The sequence below is a fragment of the Diplotaxodon limnothrissa genome, linkage group LG2, assembly GCF_057381915.1.
Source record: "Diplotaxodon limnothrissa isolate DT_005_m linkage group LG2, D_limnothrissa_male_GT1.1, whole genome shotgun sequence".
Lineage (NCBI taxonomy): Eukaryota > Metazoa > Chordata > Actinopteri > Cichliformes > Cichlidae > Diplotaxodon > Diplotaxodon limnothrissa.
In genome coordinates, this window is record NC_140597.1 from 33,210,575 (window position 1) to 33,228,408 (window position 17,834).

At 42.5% G+C, this 17,834-nt stretch overlaps 1 protein-coding gene across 8 annotated transcripts; it reads right to left on the reverse strand.

The window, feature by feature from the left end:
* Positions 1 to 94: 94 nt before the first annotated feature.
* On the reverse strand, positions 95 to 16,561 carry LOC146638901 (catenin delta-1-like). 8 transcript variants are annotated; one of them, XM_085362646.1, is made up of 21 exons: positions 16,248 to 16,561; positions 10,793 to 10,918; positions 9,235 to 9,398; positions 7,097 to 7,165; positions 6,885 to 7,004; positions 6,512 to 6,774; positions 5,658 to 5,939; positions 5,317 to 5,554; positions 4,981 to 5,203; positions 4,625 to 4,820; positions 4,393 to 4,510; positions 4,116 to 4,269; positions 3,906 to 3,923; positions 3,542 to 3,610; positions 3,313 to 3,440; positions 2,993 to 3,143; positions 2,693 to 2,885; positions 2,301 to 2,509; positions 2,165 to 2,206; positions 1,996 to 2,063; positions 95 to 412 (listed from the first exon to the last, which is right to left on the reverse strand). In XM_085362646.1, exons 3-21 carry the CDS (start codon positions 9,391 to 9,393, stop codon positions 404 to 406), a joined length of 2,709 nt encoding a protein of 902 aa, XP_085218772.1. In that variant the 5' UTR covers positions 9,394 to 9,398; positions 10,793 to 10,918; positions 16,248 to 16,561; the 3' UTR covers positions 95 to 403. The 8 variants fall into 8 exon arrangements, with proteins under 8 accessions (XP_085218772.1, XP_085218779.1, XP_085218787.1 ...); XM_085362653.1 differs by lacking the exon at positions 16,248 to 16,561 and adding an exon at positions 11,018 to 11,783; XM_085362661.1 differs by lacking the exon at positions 10,793 to 10,918.
* Between the last annotated feature and the right edge of the window lie 1,273 nt (positions 16,562 to 17,834).

The window sequence follows — 17,834 nt, forward strand, 5'->3', positions numbered from 1 at the left end:
ATAAAATTGCCAAGAGGAAAAAAAAAGGAAAAAAAAAAAAGTTAACAGCATGGGGAAAAAAAAAAAAAAAAAAAAAAAAAAAAGCAAGCCAGAGGACAACACCAGAATCAAATGATTGTCAACAAAGGTGATTGCCTTTACAGAATAATTATAAGTTATAAACGGAATACATTTCTGCTGCTACAACTGAATTTGCACGTGTGTGTTGCTTGAAAGTCTTTGCCTGCAACACAACCACTTTCTTTGGATGCCAACCCCCCCGCCCCCATGTTTTGATCCCATTTGTGTGGTGATAAGAGAGAGAAACGGGGAAAGGAAGGGGTGAGGAGAGGGAGAGTCTGGATCTTCTCTCCTCAGTAGCAGTGGTAGGGCAGGGACGGCCCAGTCTGGGTGATGCAAACTATCAGTTTTTCTGGAGGAAGAGACAAAAACACAATGATTAAAACAAAAAAAACAAAAAACAAAAAAAAAAAAACACAAGTACAAAAGATATGTGGCTGATTTAGACATCAAACAAGGAGGCAACACAAAGACTTGTGTGGTATAAGTATGGCAATCTACACACTAGTGTTGTCACAGTAAACGACCTTTCAACAGGAGGCTACTATAATCACATTACTGCTTTAGTTTAGTTAAATTAGATTCTAGTTCCTGGCCTGCTGCCCTGCACATAGAACTATTCCATAATAAACTGAAGTCTGTGCTGAAGTCAATCATCCATTAACGACTCTAAGTGACCGGGCTGCTCTGTGTGTGATTTGTTACGTGTCTTAACTGCCAAACATGTTTATTTAAAACCCTCACCGTTCTGGTCATGCAGTCAGGAACATTTTACAAAGTAATCCAAACAAAGCTGTTAAGAAATAGCACTTTTTGCCACTACTTTCCTCACAAACTCAAAGGAATCAATGAAACCCATTTCTATTCTTGGGTGTCTGTTATTGTAGTAGCCGACACAACCACAAGAGTGTGCTCTCACACACAAATAACAACCCACAACAGTGGATCTCCGAAAAACCAGACAAATATTTCACAACATGACAAAAGCATTAACACTTCCCGACATTCTTAAATCCACTCCAGCAGCTGATTGTAAAGGACTTTGAGGGGGACTAAGATTAGAGTAGCTGTCACAGCAAAACTGCTTTGGGAAGCATCAATTTCATCAGAATTGTTTTGATTTTCATGTGCCATTTCTTGCCAAGAACAACAAATGTGACCAGTAACTTTTTTGTATGGCATTTAACAAAATAAATGCATGCATAAGGCACAAAATGGGCCTGAAGTTTCATGCCATTTGTACCAAACAGTCCCATGAGATCATGTACAGCAACCGGGTAGAAAACTGACACAGAACTTTGGTTTTGTATTAAAAGGACTGTAAGTAACTTTTAAAACTGTGGTATTGTGACAACACTAATGCATAAACAGTTATTATTCTGAGGATCTAAATGTTGTTATTTAATGATCAGCCCGGGGTTCGGATTTACAATGACAGAGGACAATGCACAAGGAACACCTAGCAGCATACTATACCAGCATGAATACACAACACATCAGGGTATCTCATATTTAAGCATCAGTACAACGACACCTCTGCCTGTTTTAGTTCACAATCAGACTTGGACCAGGTTTCACTCAGGTTTTCAGTTATTAGAGACAAAAAGGAGTTCATAAAGTTCATGCAGGAATAGAGGTCAGTTGGACATACCATGCTGTTACATGCAGAGGGGGGTAGAGGGGATGGGGGAGGGCTAACCATCGTAGGAGTCCAATAGAGGCAGGGAGCCCTTTCTGCCCCCATACACCCCTCGCTGAGAGAGGAGCCGAGAAAGACAGAGAGAAGGCGGACAGGAAATGAGTGTGAGAAAAGATGTGTCAGTAATTGTGAGGTTTTAAAAGGTTACAATCAGGAAATATTCAGAGCTGTGCAGGAGGTTAGGGATTAGTGTCATTAAGCCAGCAATCCAACATGTTAATAGTGACTTTAAGTACCGGTAAAGTGTCTGTGGTCTCATCCAGAGTGTGTCTCCTTTCTTTCTGGTCCAGTGTAGAGTAGGCCTCTGAAGGAAGATGAAAACAGGTTAAAATTTGCTAAAGATTTAATCTTGAGGCAGAACAAAAACCCCCAAAAACAAAAGAAATCTAAAAGAAATCTACTAACCAGGGCCAATGTCATTCAGGGGAATCATGTCCCTCTTTTCCCCTGACACAAAGAAAAACAATTCATGAGTTAAGCTGTAAAACTCTTCATAAATAACCCTCCTGCAAAATTTAATGTAAATACTTTCTCTGCTCACCTCTGTCCAGGAGGGGTGTAGTGCTGTCTTCATAGGTGCCGTTAGCTCGAGTGCTCGGGCCGTTAGTGGTAGTGGTGCCTGGGTTAATGTTAACCATGAAGTCAGTTTTCTTCCAGCCGTCTTTCTCAAGAGGTCGGCGCAGTTCCTTGTGAGCCCAGACGAGCTGCAGGACCTGGCTCGCCCCCCGCACTTCGCGATCAGAGCGCTTGCTGAAAGATAACCAGAGATAAGGGTTTGAGCTGTTATCATCTCTGATGAGTTTTGTTATATAACACACACGGTTTACACCGGTTAGAAAACAGCTGCTTTTATACACAAAAAAAAAAACAAAAAAAAAAAAAAAAAACACACACATACGCAAAGCACCTTTTCTACACTCAGAGAACACTTACCCATCTTTGTTGATTAGCACCAGGCTCTCGATGCCTCGTTTCTCTCGAAGGACCTTTGCTGGCTCCAATCTGTTGCCTAGCACCTCACTGAGCGTGCTCAGTACAGACACAACTGTCTCCTCGGATAGATTACGCCCAGACTGATTCTGGGCTCCAGGCAGGTTGGCCACAAGGTGAGGCACTGCATGCAAACCTGCAAGAGAAACTCTTACTCTTAACCCAAGTGCAATGAATGTTTAGAAAAAAAAAATGACACAGATGCTAAGATAATAGATAACAGCTAAGAAGAAACAATCTTACCTAGCAGTTCACAGTTTCGGTTGTCAATGGCAAGATTCCTCAAAGCTCCAGACATTGCACGAACCACACGATCATTGCCATGAGCCAGCAGTTCTGCCATCATGGGGAGTCCCTGCTCATGACGCACCTTTGCCCTGATATACCGACCATACTGTATGAAAAGCACAAAGAACAGATCAACTTTAGTTGTCATCTAATAACATAAAAACAAAGACAGACCCAACTATTCAGGGTTCATGCACTTTTAAAGTTCAAAATTAAACATTAGCCTTTTATAGCAGAGAGCCAGCTCTGAATCACTGATAAGAAATGATACTAACAGTCCACCGGCCAGCACACAGGTTCTGGATGGCGCCGGCAGCAGCCTCGAGCACTGATGGGTTCTGGCTCTCTTTGAGCAGTGACGTGTAAACACGAACCACTTCAGGCTGGAACAAAAGCTCATAACCTAAAGTTGGCAGAGAGAGAGAGTTGTATGCTTTTATATGAACACAAGCTCCCTGATCAACTATAAATCATCTGAAAGAGAAGCAGACACACAAACAGTACCTCTGGCAGGTGTCGTTCTCTTTGGAATATCAACCATATCTGCACTTCCATCATCTACATCCTTCTTTCCTGCAGAAAAAAAAAGAAACAGCAGATAAGACAGATATAGTGATGTTGGGAGGGGGGGGGGGGGGGGGGGGGGGGTAATAACCATTTTCATATTCTCAGTCTTGTTATCTGGTCCAACATGCAACCAGTGGAACAAGCACCATCAGCATGCAATGCTATGTGTGATCATGCCTGTGGAATGCGTGTAAATTCAACGTTATTTCTCCAGGTGTTTCAATATGCATTAGTAAAATAATGTGATGAGGGGGATGGACAGCTTCGCAGGTTCGTGAGAACACCAAACGCAAACTCTTACCTTTGGAAAACCACTCATCTAAACAGAGCACAGAGAGGAAGAAGTGAAATAGGGTGGGAAGAAATAAGGAGGGAGAAAAGGAAAGGGGGGGGAAACAGTAGAGTGTGAAAAACAGGGAAAGGGTCTTCTGCCACCAAAAAGCTCAACCCCACCAGTAACTGCCACTCACTCAACCACAAATCTGACACAATGTAGCTGTAAAACACCAACCTTTGCCTTTTCTAGAGCCAAAGCAGCCGCCCTTACTGGCTGGAGCTGGGCCCTGGTTGACAGGTATGGCCTCTGCGTATTGTTCAGAGCCGGGGATTTCACGGTGAACCTGATAGGACAGATTCCTCAGAAGGCAGACGCAGTTCTCCACCAGCTATAGGAAGAAGGGGTGAATGGGGACAAAAGGCTCAAACTCCAATTTTTATTTATTCATTTATTTTTTTAAATCGCACAACTGTCTTGCGAAAAAAGGGACAGTTATAAGTGAATTTTTAACCTTATTGTCCACATCTTTGCAGTTGATCTGTGACTGGACCATGTACATAAGTGAATCCACCAGCCCCGTGCATTCCCTCAGCTTTCGCCTGGCCTCGCTGCGTTCTGAACTCACATTCCTGAAGTAAAGGGAGAGAAGTTAAGCACATAATTGCATGTTTTCTCCTTAAAATAAGCTTCCTTTTCTCCTTCTTCAACTTCCTCTGCTTTGCATCCATTGATCTCTTGCATACCTAAGGCAGCCAGCAGTGTTGGTCAAGGCGGTCTGCCACTCCATATGGCGTGGTTTGCAGCTTTCTTCTCCTCCTCCGCTGTTCCCTCTCTCCCAGCCTGAGTGTGGAACAATCACCTCGTCAACTAGGGCATGCAGGGCGTGGTCCACAATCTCCATCTTAACCGAATCGTGGGATGAAAGGTTCCACAAGGTGCCTGGGATAATTTAGAATGAATATTAGAATGAAATAAAGAGACAGTTGAGCCTTTAAAATAAGAAAATATAACCACCACACAAATCTTCCAAATAGTAGTAACATTTAAGAGCCACATATATCAAAAAACAAAAAACAAGTATTTTACATAACAGTGATACCTGTGATAGTGTCTGTGAGATCCTGGTTGTGCGTTTTCCTCAGTAATCTAACCAGAGCAGGTACGCCATCGCAGTTCTTGATGGCGATTTTGTTGTCTTGGTCTCGTCCATATGAAATATTCTTCAGAGCCCCGCAGGCTGAGTGATGCACATCCTTACTAGGATGGTCCAGCATCGACACCAAAGCTGGGATGCCCTTTAGGCGGCGCACCTCTGATTTAACCTACAAACATAATTAGATACTTCCTTTAAAAAAAAGAAATTAGCAGAAGAAACACTACAACTCAGCATACAAAGAGAGAACTACCAGAAACACAATTGCAGAGTTTGCTTTACCTTGTCATTTTTGAATGTGAGGTGCTGGAGGAAGGCAGCAGCGTTGGTCTTGACAGGGTCCAGGCGGTAATTCAACATGGCGATAACCTCCGGAAGCTCTGGCTGTCTCCACGAAGTAGGAGGTTTTCTCAATGTGCTGTCCAGAGAAGCCATGCTTCCTCTCTCCATTGTCATCGGGACGGCCCAGGCGTATGGCTCAACGCTGCCTATGTCACTGTCCAAAGTGTCCTCGCAGCTCCTGTAAAAGTGGATGGAAGCATTTATCAAGAGTGTTTATTTATCAAATAAACTATGTAATGTTGTGAATTGACTTAGTGCAGAACAGTACGTTTTTATTTTACCTCAGTCTTCGTCTATCAATACCCCCAGGCCCCGGTCCCAGGCGTGGCATGGTACCATAGCCTCCAGGGTGCATAGGTGGAGGCCCCATTCCATATTCATCATATCCCATGCTACGTTGATCATCCTCCAAACCATAGTGACCGTGCCCATACCGCATCTCCATCGCAGAGCCCATGGCCCTCATTCCCCGACCCACCTGGGGCTGTGCTGCGTACGGGTCGAGCTGCTGGCGGCTCGGAGCCCGGTAGCCAGAGTCCAGAGTCCTGTAGCCATCCATTGGCCTGAGTAAAGATGGCAGTTATGAAAGTGATGAGTCGGGTTAGCTTAATCCTTTCTTTTCCAAAGAAAAGACAGTGTTAGATTGACAGAGATAGCAGGATAGGTGCTGCTAATGTGGAAAAGATCGACACGTGTTATCTGATGTCACATCTCGGCTTCTGCCTGACACTTCATGGTCTGTGGACAAATGCGGAACAGATGTTTATAGACTGGCTATGTTACCATCATGTTATTATGGTGTTAAGTTCAAGGCCTGTCAACTATAAATTCTGCTCATGTCAGTTTCACACATGACTGAATGATTATTTAGAATATGCACTACAAAAAAAGCATGCTTAAAAAAAAAGGGGGAATTATATTTAGCTTTGAATTATTGAGTGTGGAAAAACATGTCTATTAGTATTAACAAGGGCTAAAAAGTTAAATAATTAATGAGGCAAAACAGGAAGTTATTCCCCTGTATGCAATGATGGAAACTTCCGTTACACTGTGGCTTGTAAAGACGTGTATGCTTGAATGTAGCGCAAAGCAGTCACCATTAAACGTCAAGACACTGTCTAGAAGCATCAATCACCTGTAGCGATCATCCATGTGTGAACCCCTGCTCAGACTAGCGTAGGCCTCTGATGGCAGACCTCCACGATAGTCATCGTAACCACCCACAGGACCATAGTGGTAGTTTCTGGGTACTGTAGCAGTGGGGTAGTCCATTCCACCAGGCTGCCTGTAAGGACGGTCCAATGTGGCGCTGTAGACGCCCATACCAGGCACTGACAAGCCCCCATCGATGGACAATGACTCAGTAGGCAGGACTGTGCGCGATATCGGTTTCTTCATCTGTGGCATAGTGAGATCAGTCCAGTGTTTTAAAATGTTCATGGCTAAATTAAAATTTTATAACGTCTGATATCATCGGTGAAAATGAAGCATGCGCTAGATTAACATACCCCATTGTCCATCCGCCGCGTGGTTCCTTCTTCGGAAAAGACTGAATGCACTTCCTGAGATTCATCCTCTGGCGTGTAGCTCTCATCTAGAGCGCCATGTGCAGGGTCCACCATCCTGTACTATAGCAAAGACACCACACGTGTAAATATTTAAGCATAGATAAAAGAACATTATTTTTTTTAAATGTGCTTAACTTTGTACAATCACATACCTGTGTGCCGTTTATATATGTGTCTGTCAGCTTCAGTCGTTCTATGTCTGCATCCCCTAAACGCCCGTTCTGGGATAAAAGAGGAAAACATGACTGTGAAATACACAGGAAAAAAAAAAAAATTAAATATACTATTACACTGAAACAATATACAAGATTGAGGGTAAAGGCACAGTTCCCAGTAGTCTGTGCTGTCTACTTTTAACCACTCAGATGATATTACTGCTGCTGAAGCACATTCAGTGCTGACCAAACCGTCCCTGCATGTTTATGGTCTGTGAATCACTGCCAGACACGAAGGAGGACATTTTGGAATGCAGCCAGTCATCCTCACACCTCGTTTCCTCCTGCACTAAACTCTTATATAATCAAAGGCTGTCACAGTGTACGACTTGGGACACTTTCTTTCTAAACCACAGTAACACTCTAGCAATGCAACTACCTCGGTTAGTGGCAATCACATGCAAGCGCAGCACAACTGAGCTATTTTGGAAGCGTTTATCAGCAGCTGTTTAGCGTTTCGACACTCAGTTTCAGTATTACTGTTACTGCCGACCAGAAAAATATTTAAAGACCTTTTACAATTTCTTCCACTTTGTTGCAATGCTACTGCGGTTTATTGTGTGCCCACAAGGAAGCAGGGCTGTGTTTTTGTTTTTTTAAAAAAGCGATATGAAGATTGGAAGAGCAGACTGTGCATACACCGTAAAGGAAGCACAAACTTCCTCTAGAGCTGGTCCTTCCTTTAATACCATCTGATTTACAAACAACTCTGGTATGCATTTGAACCCATAATCGCAGAACAGATACTGTGTGCCTTTATCATAAAGCATTGACAGCTATTACAAAGTTTTTGTAGCCTTCAGGCTTTCAAGGATTTTCATAAGACAAAACATGAGATCTAATCAATGTCAGCACGCCCTGAAAAAGGAAGGAAAACATTTAAGAACTGCTTACAAAAGTGTGCCAACATTTCTCCTCTACTGTAAAAGTGTGACTTGATCAAACAAACAAAAACAGGTCCATTATTTTCTAACTGCTCAAATAAGCGCTATGGTAAAGAAAAATGGCACATGATAACAGTGGGACCACATAAATTATTAGTCTGGAAAACAAAACAAGTGGGAGTCACAGCTAAACCTCTAAAAAGCTTTAAATAAATGTAAGAAAATACCTACTTATAATAGTCCCTCTTTTTTTAATTTATTTGAAAAAGAAAATGTAACGTCTTATAACATCTGCACAAAATCCATTATTGTCATTTAGCAAATCTGCTAAATGACAACAAAATAAGTGCTCTCAGTTGTCAGATATAATGACATATTGACAGCATCAGAGCTAAAATGTGTCAGTTAATGGCCAAATGGTCAAAATGTATCCACTGTCATTTTGAAAAGCCATCCTAAGCCAACCTGTCAGCTTCCTGCCAAACCTGGAAGCTCTGTGGAGCAGCCATAACAATTTCTAACGTACAACACACAAATTTGCAAGTCTAATAGATACAACATGCAGCACCAACACACAAACAGTTAAGACTGATGCATACAGCAGAAATGAATATCGACTTTTAAACAGCCATTCATCTAGTAGAGTTTAAAACAAATGAGGATGCGACATGATCACAAAAGAAAAGAATCTGATCTTAAAAAACAAAACAAAAACTTGGAGAAGAAAACTTGTTTAGAGGACTATGCAACACATGCACAATGCTGTGAAGGGATAAGAAAATTACTGAAATTCCACAGCAGGGGAGAATGAAAAATGAATGCGAGTCAGAGTGCGTCTGGTGAGTGACACTGTAGGCATGCTGATAGGTTTTGAAGGCATGTAATGATAAATTTGCAGATGAGAGTTAATGAGTCAGACATATGTTATCAGAGTCCATAAAGAAAGATCTAAAAAAAAAAAAAAAAAAGTTACAAGAATGACGCACAGAAACGCCCTTGCTGAGCACTGGATGGGAGGAGGTGGGACCAAGGAGATAGGGGATGAGTGATGGACGGATGAATGTCAAGAGACAAACGATGCATGAACTCACGCCAAGGGTTGGATGGAGGGAATAATGATCCATACAATCAAAGACGTAGAGGTGTTGAAATGACTCAAGATGGGAATATTTGGGTTCTTTGGGGAGTTACCTGTGTGTGAGGGAGGGGACGACCCAAGGTTGAGGGGCTAGTGGCGGGGAGGCCCACTCTCCTCCTCTCCTCCTCCAGCGCCCTGGTCAGCTGTTCAAACTGCACCTCCTGCTCCCTGACCGACTCCAGCAGAGCCGCTGCGCTCTCGCACTGCTCCATACACACTACACAGCCCCAAGGGGAGAGAAGGGGGCGTTACACACATGCATACAGCCCTAAAACAGGCTACAGCAGTGGGAGAGGGTGTATAACAAAAACACACTCTCCAAACAGAGTACAGCGAGATCCAGCTGATGCATGATTTGAATGGGGAGGTGGTTATCCTCAGATCTTGCTTGGTAACTAAGACAGAGGTTTTTTAGAGAGCTACGGGATTTCACAAGAGTTCTCTTCATGATTTGGCTTCAGTGATGAAATTACAATGGTTAGCGTAAAGACACGCCTCCAACTGAACGTCAACCAGAGAACTTTCCCAATACACTAGAATTTTACAGGAAGAGACTTCCTGTCATGTCCATTTCATTCATCTCCCCCCCCCCAAATGTCACAACTATGAGCAATATTTCCCACATATTCACACGTCATCAACAGCAACAGACAAGGATTCTACACACACAGACAAAAAAATAAATAAATAAAATTAGGTGTTCCTCTTGCACTCTGTCGCATTTCCGAGCACTTTGTGACAAATACAAGACAGAGCAGTTGATTCATTTTCCTTGTCAGTCACATCCTATGGGGCTCAACTGAATGAGAGACTGCTTAGAAAACCAGTACCAGCGACTGGTCAGCCTGCAGGCAGAAAACTTTGTAACAGAGAACTTTTGCAAAATACAAGGAAGGAAAAAAAAAAAAAAAAAGATGAATTGAGGAAAACTGATTTTAAAAAATAAATGTCTTTTTTGGCTAAAATAAATATATTTGCATGGCCAACCAATTTAAATTCTGCGTGGGAAAATTTACCGTGTTCAAAGGATTAAAACAAGAAAAAGAAAAAACCCTGAAATCCCAACTTCACTGGTAAACTGCAGCAGAGAGGAAGTGGTAGCAGAGGTTTATAGCACTTAAAAGTTTGTTAAATCATAAAACGTGGATATGTAGTATTTTATCACAACATTACGTCAATGACTGCATGCAGTTTAATACACCATCATTAAATAAACAAAGATATCCTCTAAATTTTGACACTGTCCGATACCACACAAGAAATAAGACGCCAAGAAAAGTTTTTAAAACATGTATTAGTATCTTTGTATCACAAGACATTTCATGGATAAAGTTTCAGATAAGAGCAGAGAAAAGCTAAATGCTGTCCTTGGATAAGTCACTCCCCCCCACATTCAAGTAGAATAATTTCTGGTGATAAATAGAAAATCCTTTATATAAACAACCTTTACCCTTAGAGAATGAAGCTTTTTTTTACTGAAACAGGAAGCTTAACACCACAACTTACAACCTTTAACCCAAAAGAGAACTGCACACTTCTCCTTATGGGTTGACCACTAAAAATGCACCATCTGCCTTTAAACTGGGTTCACAGAAAATCCAAAATACACACCTTAACCTGTGGGCAAGGTTTTGGTAGAAGAGGTGAGAGATCACACCAAGTTCAGAAGTGGCGCTTTAGTTGTTCATGTGTGGAAAGTGACCCAACCACCGAGCCCCAGAAGCAGGTAGAAATGGACTGCAGAGAAAGAAAGGAGAGGTGGAGGAAAGAGGGCGAGAAGTGTTTTAGAGAAGACGCATCGGCTTGAAAATCAGCAACACAGTGAGAATACCGTACAAGCGTGTCAACGGGGGTTGTTTGCTTGCTCTGTGAGGAGGAAGGCACAGCAGGGAGACAGATATACAGTAGTTTCAGCCTTTGGACACACCCTGTATTTACTCAACATTTGGCCAGAATATGGAGGCTAGCTGGGGAAGTTGAACAACCTGCACCTATTTCTAGGTTGGATAACATCGATTTTCAGCATAAAGAGCTTAAGCAAAAGCAGGTTTTAGAGATTCTAACATATGTTCTTCTTACTACCTCTTCTTTTTGCCCTTTTTTTAATCCAAGCTTTTCTCTCTAATCAGTTTTCACCCTACCTGTAGCTCCGAGCATTAATTCCCAAATCTCCTAACTGCCTTATATCCCCTCCCTCTATATCCTTTGTTATTGTACCTTAAAAAGAGACATTGTTATACCAGAGGCAAGCAACTGGATAGTGGAGACTCAGATCCTCTTATCTGGTGATACACCCTGTTCTGCAGCGGCCCAGCTCTTCATGAGGTGAATAAACCCGCTATTGCTACACACCTGCATGACCGGTTGGACGAGGTGGGGGGGGGTGACTAAATTTCAGTCACACTGTCTGGCGCACATGCACCAACGCAGCTGAAAGTTTGAACAAGAAACAGGGCCCTGCATTTACACTTCAGATAACAGGTGTAGAGCAAAGCACAAAGCAAGCATTGGGGCTCAAGATGTGATGATGAATGACTCGTCGTTTGACTTTCATGACCCAGCATGAGCTTATAAAGAAAATAATTAAAAACAAAACTATTACCACACACTATTACCACACAGTAAGATCATTTTCTCAGTTTCATTTTACCTAGTAAACTGACAGCTGCAGTGCCTGTCTGTTCCTGTACGAATTTCAAAATAATGACTAACAAAGCACACGACATTTAAAAAAAGAAAAACATAAAATAAAATCCCAGAATGGGGTGTGTTCAGTATGGGAAAAGAGGGAGGGAAAGTGGGATGACCTGATGAGGAAACCAGGCGTGGCTTAAGTGTTTCCTAAGACAAAGGAATCCACGAGAACCAAAACCAGCATTTGCATGTGGGATAAGGCTGGCTGCCAGGAAGTGATATGATGTCACCTCATTGACTCACAGAGAGTCATAACCTCCTACCTGAGCAAATCACAAACTGCTGTCGTGTTACCCACATGCCTTTATATGGTCACAGACCAGACAGGGTTGATTTCATCCTTTAGAGATTGAGATGAACAGACTTTTAAGAGCTGGAAACAAATAAAACAGATGGACTTGTAGGAAAGATGAGGGAATGAGAGGGTGAAGCTTGGGGGGGTTGGGGGCGATAAGGAAAGGAGTGCTGAATCAAAGATAAAAGCTAATCTTGCATTCCTAGCATTGTCTCCTGCCAATTCAGCACAGCAGCCCACCCACTCATCCAGTGTGGAACAGGCTAAGGAGGACACTAGCTAATAATCACTCAGAGATCAGAGTTTACTGTGCTTTTGTGGCACTTCAAGGCAGGTTTACTGGTCATTGTGACCCAAACACAGCAAAATAAACTAATCAAGTCTCTAAAGCTGCTCTGTTTACATAGCTTTGTGATAAACTCGCATAGTCTCAATTCTTGGCTTGTTAAAATCATTAATATTATCATTACCTGTCTGTAGGCCATCTTATTGAACTAATGAGCACTAATGCCATTTGCACAAGATTAATTATAAACCATGATGGATATTTCTTGGCAGGCGAGAGTGTGTGTGTATATATATATATATATATATATACACACACACACACACACACACACACACACACACACACACACACACACTGTGTGTGAGCAAGTGTGTTATTGTGGTTTAACCACAGCCAGGAGGGAATTTGCAGCTGTCAGCCTGGGAGGCTGGAGGAACAATGAGAAGTTTGTGCAACTGAGAGCACAGGCGCAAGTGTGAAAAGGGTTTGGGAGCAAGAAAAAGATCATAGGACACATTTGACTGTGCACGCATCTGTGTTTATAATGTCACTCTTTACATGCGCATGGCTTCTGTCCTCCATCCGACTCTCTCTCTCACAGCTGTTAGTTTTGGCCTTGAAAGTCAGCGCAGAGTTTCGCTGAACAATGAAAACAATCAATGTCGTCCCACTGCCGCTCCCCTTTCCCCTCATAGCCACTTCCTGAGAAACAGGATGTTATGAATTCGACATCAGAGCTGAGGAGAGGTCCGCAATGGCGTCTTTGGCTCACTATAAATCCTCTACCCCAATAGAACCAGTTGTACACAAACCTTGAAAACCTACCTAAGGTACACTTTCATAAACCACCAGCTGATGGTTGTCTTCTTCCATCAACAGAGTGTTTTGCTGCGGCGAAAATCCCCCATGGTCAATATGTTGATCACACGACCACAAGGCACTTCCCACCCTGCCAATATTGTTCTCCATTTACTGGTTTCTGTTCTGCTTTTGTGAACTTTGGGAACCAATTTTTATGAACCTGCATAGCTAAGTCATCGCAATTTATTTTAAAATAAGAAGTTAGTAGAGCATTTTCTTTTTTAATATAAAATCTGGGATAACATCAGAAAAACTCTGACACACTGACATTATCATGAGTTCCCTTTTCTAATGCTAAATGTGAGAAAGAAAGTGAGAAACTCAGCATCACGGCTGCTCCAGCTACTGGAAATGATCTTATGAGTTAGGTGTCATTAGGTGTAAGGCCAGATCGTGCACAGGGCAGCAAACACGTGGCGTGTCCACATATTGTAAACTTTGGACGGTTACATGCTCTGTTCTCACATGAGGTACATCAAACATTACTTTCACTCGAATCTCCTAGAGATTACAAGTACAAAGTCATTCACTTTAATCACAGTTATGCTTTTAAATAATACTAAAACAAGAAAATTATTGTTTTGCTTTTTAGCGCATTTTCCTTTATTTGGTCCCAAAAGTACGCCTGCAACTACCTGAAAACTCAAAGTTTCTGCTTTTTAAAAGTTTAATAAATCCACTAACCAAAATCTGAGTAAGCAGACGTTGTAACTTTATAACTGAGCACTTCAGACTGGTTAAAAGACTAGTTCATGTCTGATGCGACCAAATTAAATGTTCGCGGTGACTGTTTGCAGGCTCCATCTAAAATCAGTCTATTTTTGGGCTGTTGATTCAAGAAGCAGAGTGGTCTAACCACTGAATCAGATCACCATCTTCTCTTGGGTTTCAGACATTGTGGTCTGACATATATACACATACATACGTACATACACACATACACACACACATATATCTGTCAAAAACATATGCCCAGAAAGACCAACCTAAGACAAAACGTAAAGTGCCAGAGGAAACAAATGGAGCAACCCTACATGTGGACTTCAGGTACAGAGTCACAACATGGACTTATACACATTTTTAAAAAGTCTATGTAACTACAAAAACAAGTTTTCCTATTTTGTTCTTTAAAAGAGCCACACTGTTCCAAGTCGACCATGACAAGGAGAAGTAAAAGAGGTTCAACATGTCAAGTACCGTGCCTTGAGGTCAACTACAACATCTGATCGAACACTGACACACCACGAGTCAGACAGCTCCATCTGATTCTGCACCCATCAGTCAACGTGACTCACTCACTCCTGTCAGGGGATATCTGATCATACTCACATGTAAGCAACAATATAGCCTCTGTCCACTTAATTAAAATCTAGTCAGTAACAGAGGCACCTGCACCAGCTCCCACTGAAACAAGATATTCACTGCTGAAATGCACATCTGTTCACACATCTCAAAGTAACTAACTGCAATTTGCTCTCAAGTCAGTTTGATGCCACTGGTGGTAGTTTAAGCTGAGCATGGCTTGTAATGGGATTGAAGCTTTAGCCTCCTAATCCACTTACATCCTAACGCACACACACAGTTAACATGCACGAACGTAGATGGGGACACACACACACACACACACACACACACACACACACACAAGGCCCTTCGGGGATTAACCTGTACACCTCAAGAGAGCAGACACAATTGTAGTCTGTGTCGGCAGCACGCATCAACAATCAAACAAGGACTTGCAGACAGACTTATTAGTGGTGGCACCTGGAGCACATGAGTCAGCTACAGGTAAAGTGATAGGTACAGGAAGCCCGTGTAAAACACATTGTGTGCATTTGTGCCTTAATGAAACCAGTGTTTGTGAGTTCAGGCACACAAACAGGCTGACAGTTATCCCCACCCAGGCACTTTCCTAACAAAAACAAGTCCACACAGGACTCACACAACAGGTTCACAGGCTGACAAGCTAATAATCCCAGGATGTGTGGCAGGCTGCAAATGGAAGACCATTAACCTCAGAGAGTTCTGCAACATATACATACACGTCTAACCAAACAGGTTTCCAATTATGCTCGGGGACACGGGAGAGCTCCTAATCGTAATTACCGTCAAGCCTGTGCAATCTGCTCCCTTCTCCAGCTGAAAAATATGGATGCTACCCGCAGAAAGGAGGCATCAGCTGCAACGATAAGTAGGTCAAACCACAGTTAAGTGCAGACAGGCAAAAAAGAAAAAACGCTCGAGCATCACACTGCCATATCTGCTTGAACACCCCAAAACCTATCACCTGCAAGATCAGCTAACTGCTAGCACCCCTTCTGAAATCCCACGCAATGTCGGGAATTGATTTGCTAGCGTTAAGATAGCAGCGTGGGGCAGGAGCGACGCGGTGAGCTGGCACACAGAGACATAAATAAAAGGCGAACAAAGACCACGCATTTGACTTACTCTGTAGTTGCGCTAGCGCTACTACACAAATAAATGACAACGCCGGAGATCAAATCAGCCCAAGTTGGCGTGAATGCTCGCTCAGCACCCGCATGACCTCGTTTGGCTGTCTTGCAGCGTTAGCATCACAATAACCCACATAGCCGTCCCAGATCGCTGCCAAAAAATAGCCAGGCTAGCGTTAGGGTAGCAAAAACAGATTAGGCACGGGAATATTCGGTTAAAGCGTCCTTCACAGTCAGGTCTGACGGCTTTCTTTGTTTTATCTCCTGGCACCAAAGGCTTGTTTGAGTCCTGCACGGCGAGCAATAGAGGGTCTCGATTTGAACTTTACGTTAGCATCGTTAGCTAGCCGTGGAGAGTCGATGCTGTGACCACTCCTTGCCAGCGCTGCAGTGCACCCATAATTTGATGGAGGGGGGGAAAAACGCGACCCCCAGCACACGCAGCCATATGGTAACATTTACGAATTTACTCACCTGCTCTTGAAAAGCCTGCCCCTTCCAGACGGTCGTTTTTTTTTTGTTTTGTTTTTTTTTTTTACTGTTTTCTGCCCTCTTTTTTCCCCCTCCTTCTCCGGGTTCTGGGTCAAGCTCGTTAAAGACCGAGCGACATCACCGAGTTTTCTATCAAAAGAGAGGGCGGGATCAACGGCTACCGTAAAGACGCAGGCGCACACAAAATTCCTCCTCTCATACAGGTGTTTTTACGAGGTGGGCGCAGTCGCTCAGCAGTCTGCTATCACAAAAGGAACAAAATTTAAAGTATCCCCTCCCAGATGGAACGTACACTGGCTGGTATGAGAAAGACTATTACAACAAAACGGAAGTGAGGGATTTAAATTGTGTTGTGGAATATAGAAGCTACCTCCCACCGCCTCTTATCTCCTCCCATTCATTCCCCTCAGTGGCCACACACACACACTGATGTCATTTCATTGATTGCCCAAGAACAATAGTCTGGGAGGAAGCACCACTTTCATGGGGAAGTACAACAACAGCATTCCTCACCAAGTCGCCAAAACTACTGGTATTAAAAACCGCTATCAACGGCCATCGTGCACATGTTACGCATGCGCTTGGTCTGCTGGTAAACATGACTATACCTCTAAGGGTTTGTTTTTTATTTTTACTATTTTGAATTTTAGTGTCTTTTTTAACACTTTGAGTCAAGTCTCTTTTTTAATACAGTCTGACTTTCCAGAGCTTTCGGTAAAATCAAAGAAAAAACAAACTACAAACTCTTAAGCAATACTTAAGTGTGGGTAGGGTGGAAAGAGGAACAATGTGAGGAATTTCCCCCAGTTTCCTTGAGAGTCCCCCCACCCACAGTGATTCAGTGTGACCAGGCCTTAAGACATTATAAGTGCTGGGGGGGGGGCACAACACTGCACTCTAGAGGTGCAAAATGAAACTCTTCAGGCATCGAGTAAAAAAGCAACTATATTTATTCAGAATATCCACACTGACTAGCATATTATTGCCCTATCTATCCAGGAAGTACAAAAAAGAGGAAAAAAGCTGCAAAAAATGACAACAGTAGAGGTAGTGCGTTTTTAAAGGAAATAATACACATGTAAAAGCAACTGTTATAAGTAATGATTCATGTTTTTCGTTCTCAATTTGTTTGAAGTTCAGACTGAATTAAATCTTATTATTTGAGGAAGCTCGGCAGTTACTTAAAAGTATCCCTATAGTATATAAAAGCAGCTTTACATCAGTGGATTTGAACTAAGCCCAGTAACTTCAGGGTTAACCTTTATTCACTTCTTGCAGTTTGGACATCGCCATGGTAACTCATGCTGCAGACCAGTGTGGGTTATATTTGAGATTAGAGATCAACAGGTATAAAATCACCACCTATCAGCTATCAGATCTTTAAACAGAATTGTGATATTGATGCATCTGTTAACTTACACCGTCTGCATTTTTGGCCAGCTTTCTTTCCTAGCTTCAACTTGCTATATTATTAAAAACAGTAGGTGTTTTCCAGTCTTACTAACAAAAACACTTGAAGCATACACGCAGTCCTACTGCTGCTTTGTCTGCAGAATCCGTTTTACTTTC

Coding starts and splice junctions, on each gene's coding strand:
- LOC146638901 (XM_085362693.1), bottom strand. CDS start 9,393: ATGGAGCAGTGCGAGAGCGCAGCGGCTCTGCTGGAGTCGGTCAGGGAG. Junction 5,204..5,316: donor TCACATTCAAAAATGACAAG/GTAAAGCAAACT, acceptor TTATGTTTGTAG/GTTAAATCAGAGGTGCGCCG. Junction 2,886..2,992: donor CCGAAACTGTGAACTGCTAG/GTAAGATTGTTT, acceptor TTTCTCTTGCAG/GTTTGCATGCAGTGCCTCAC.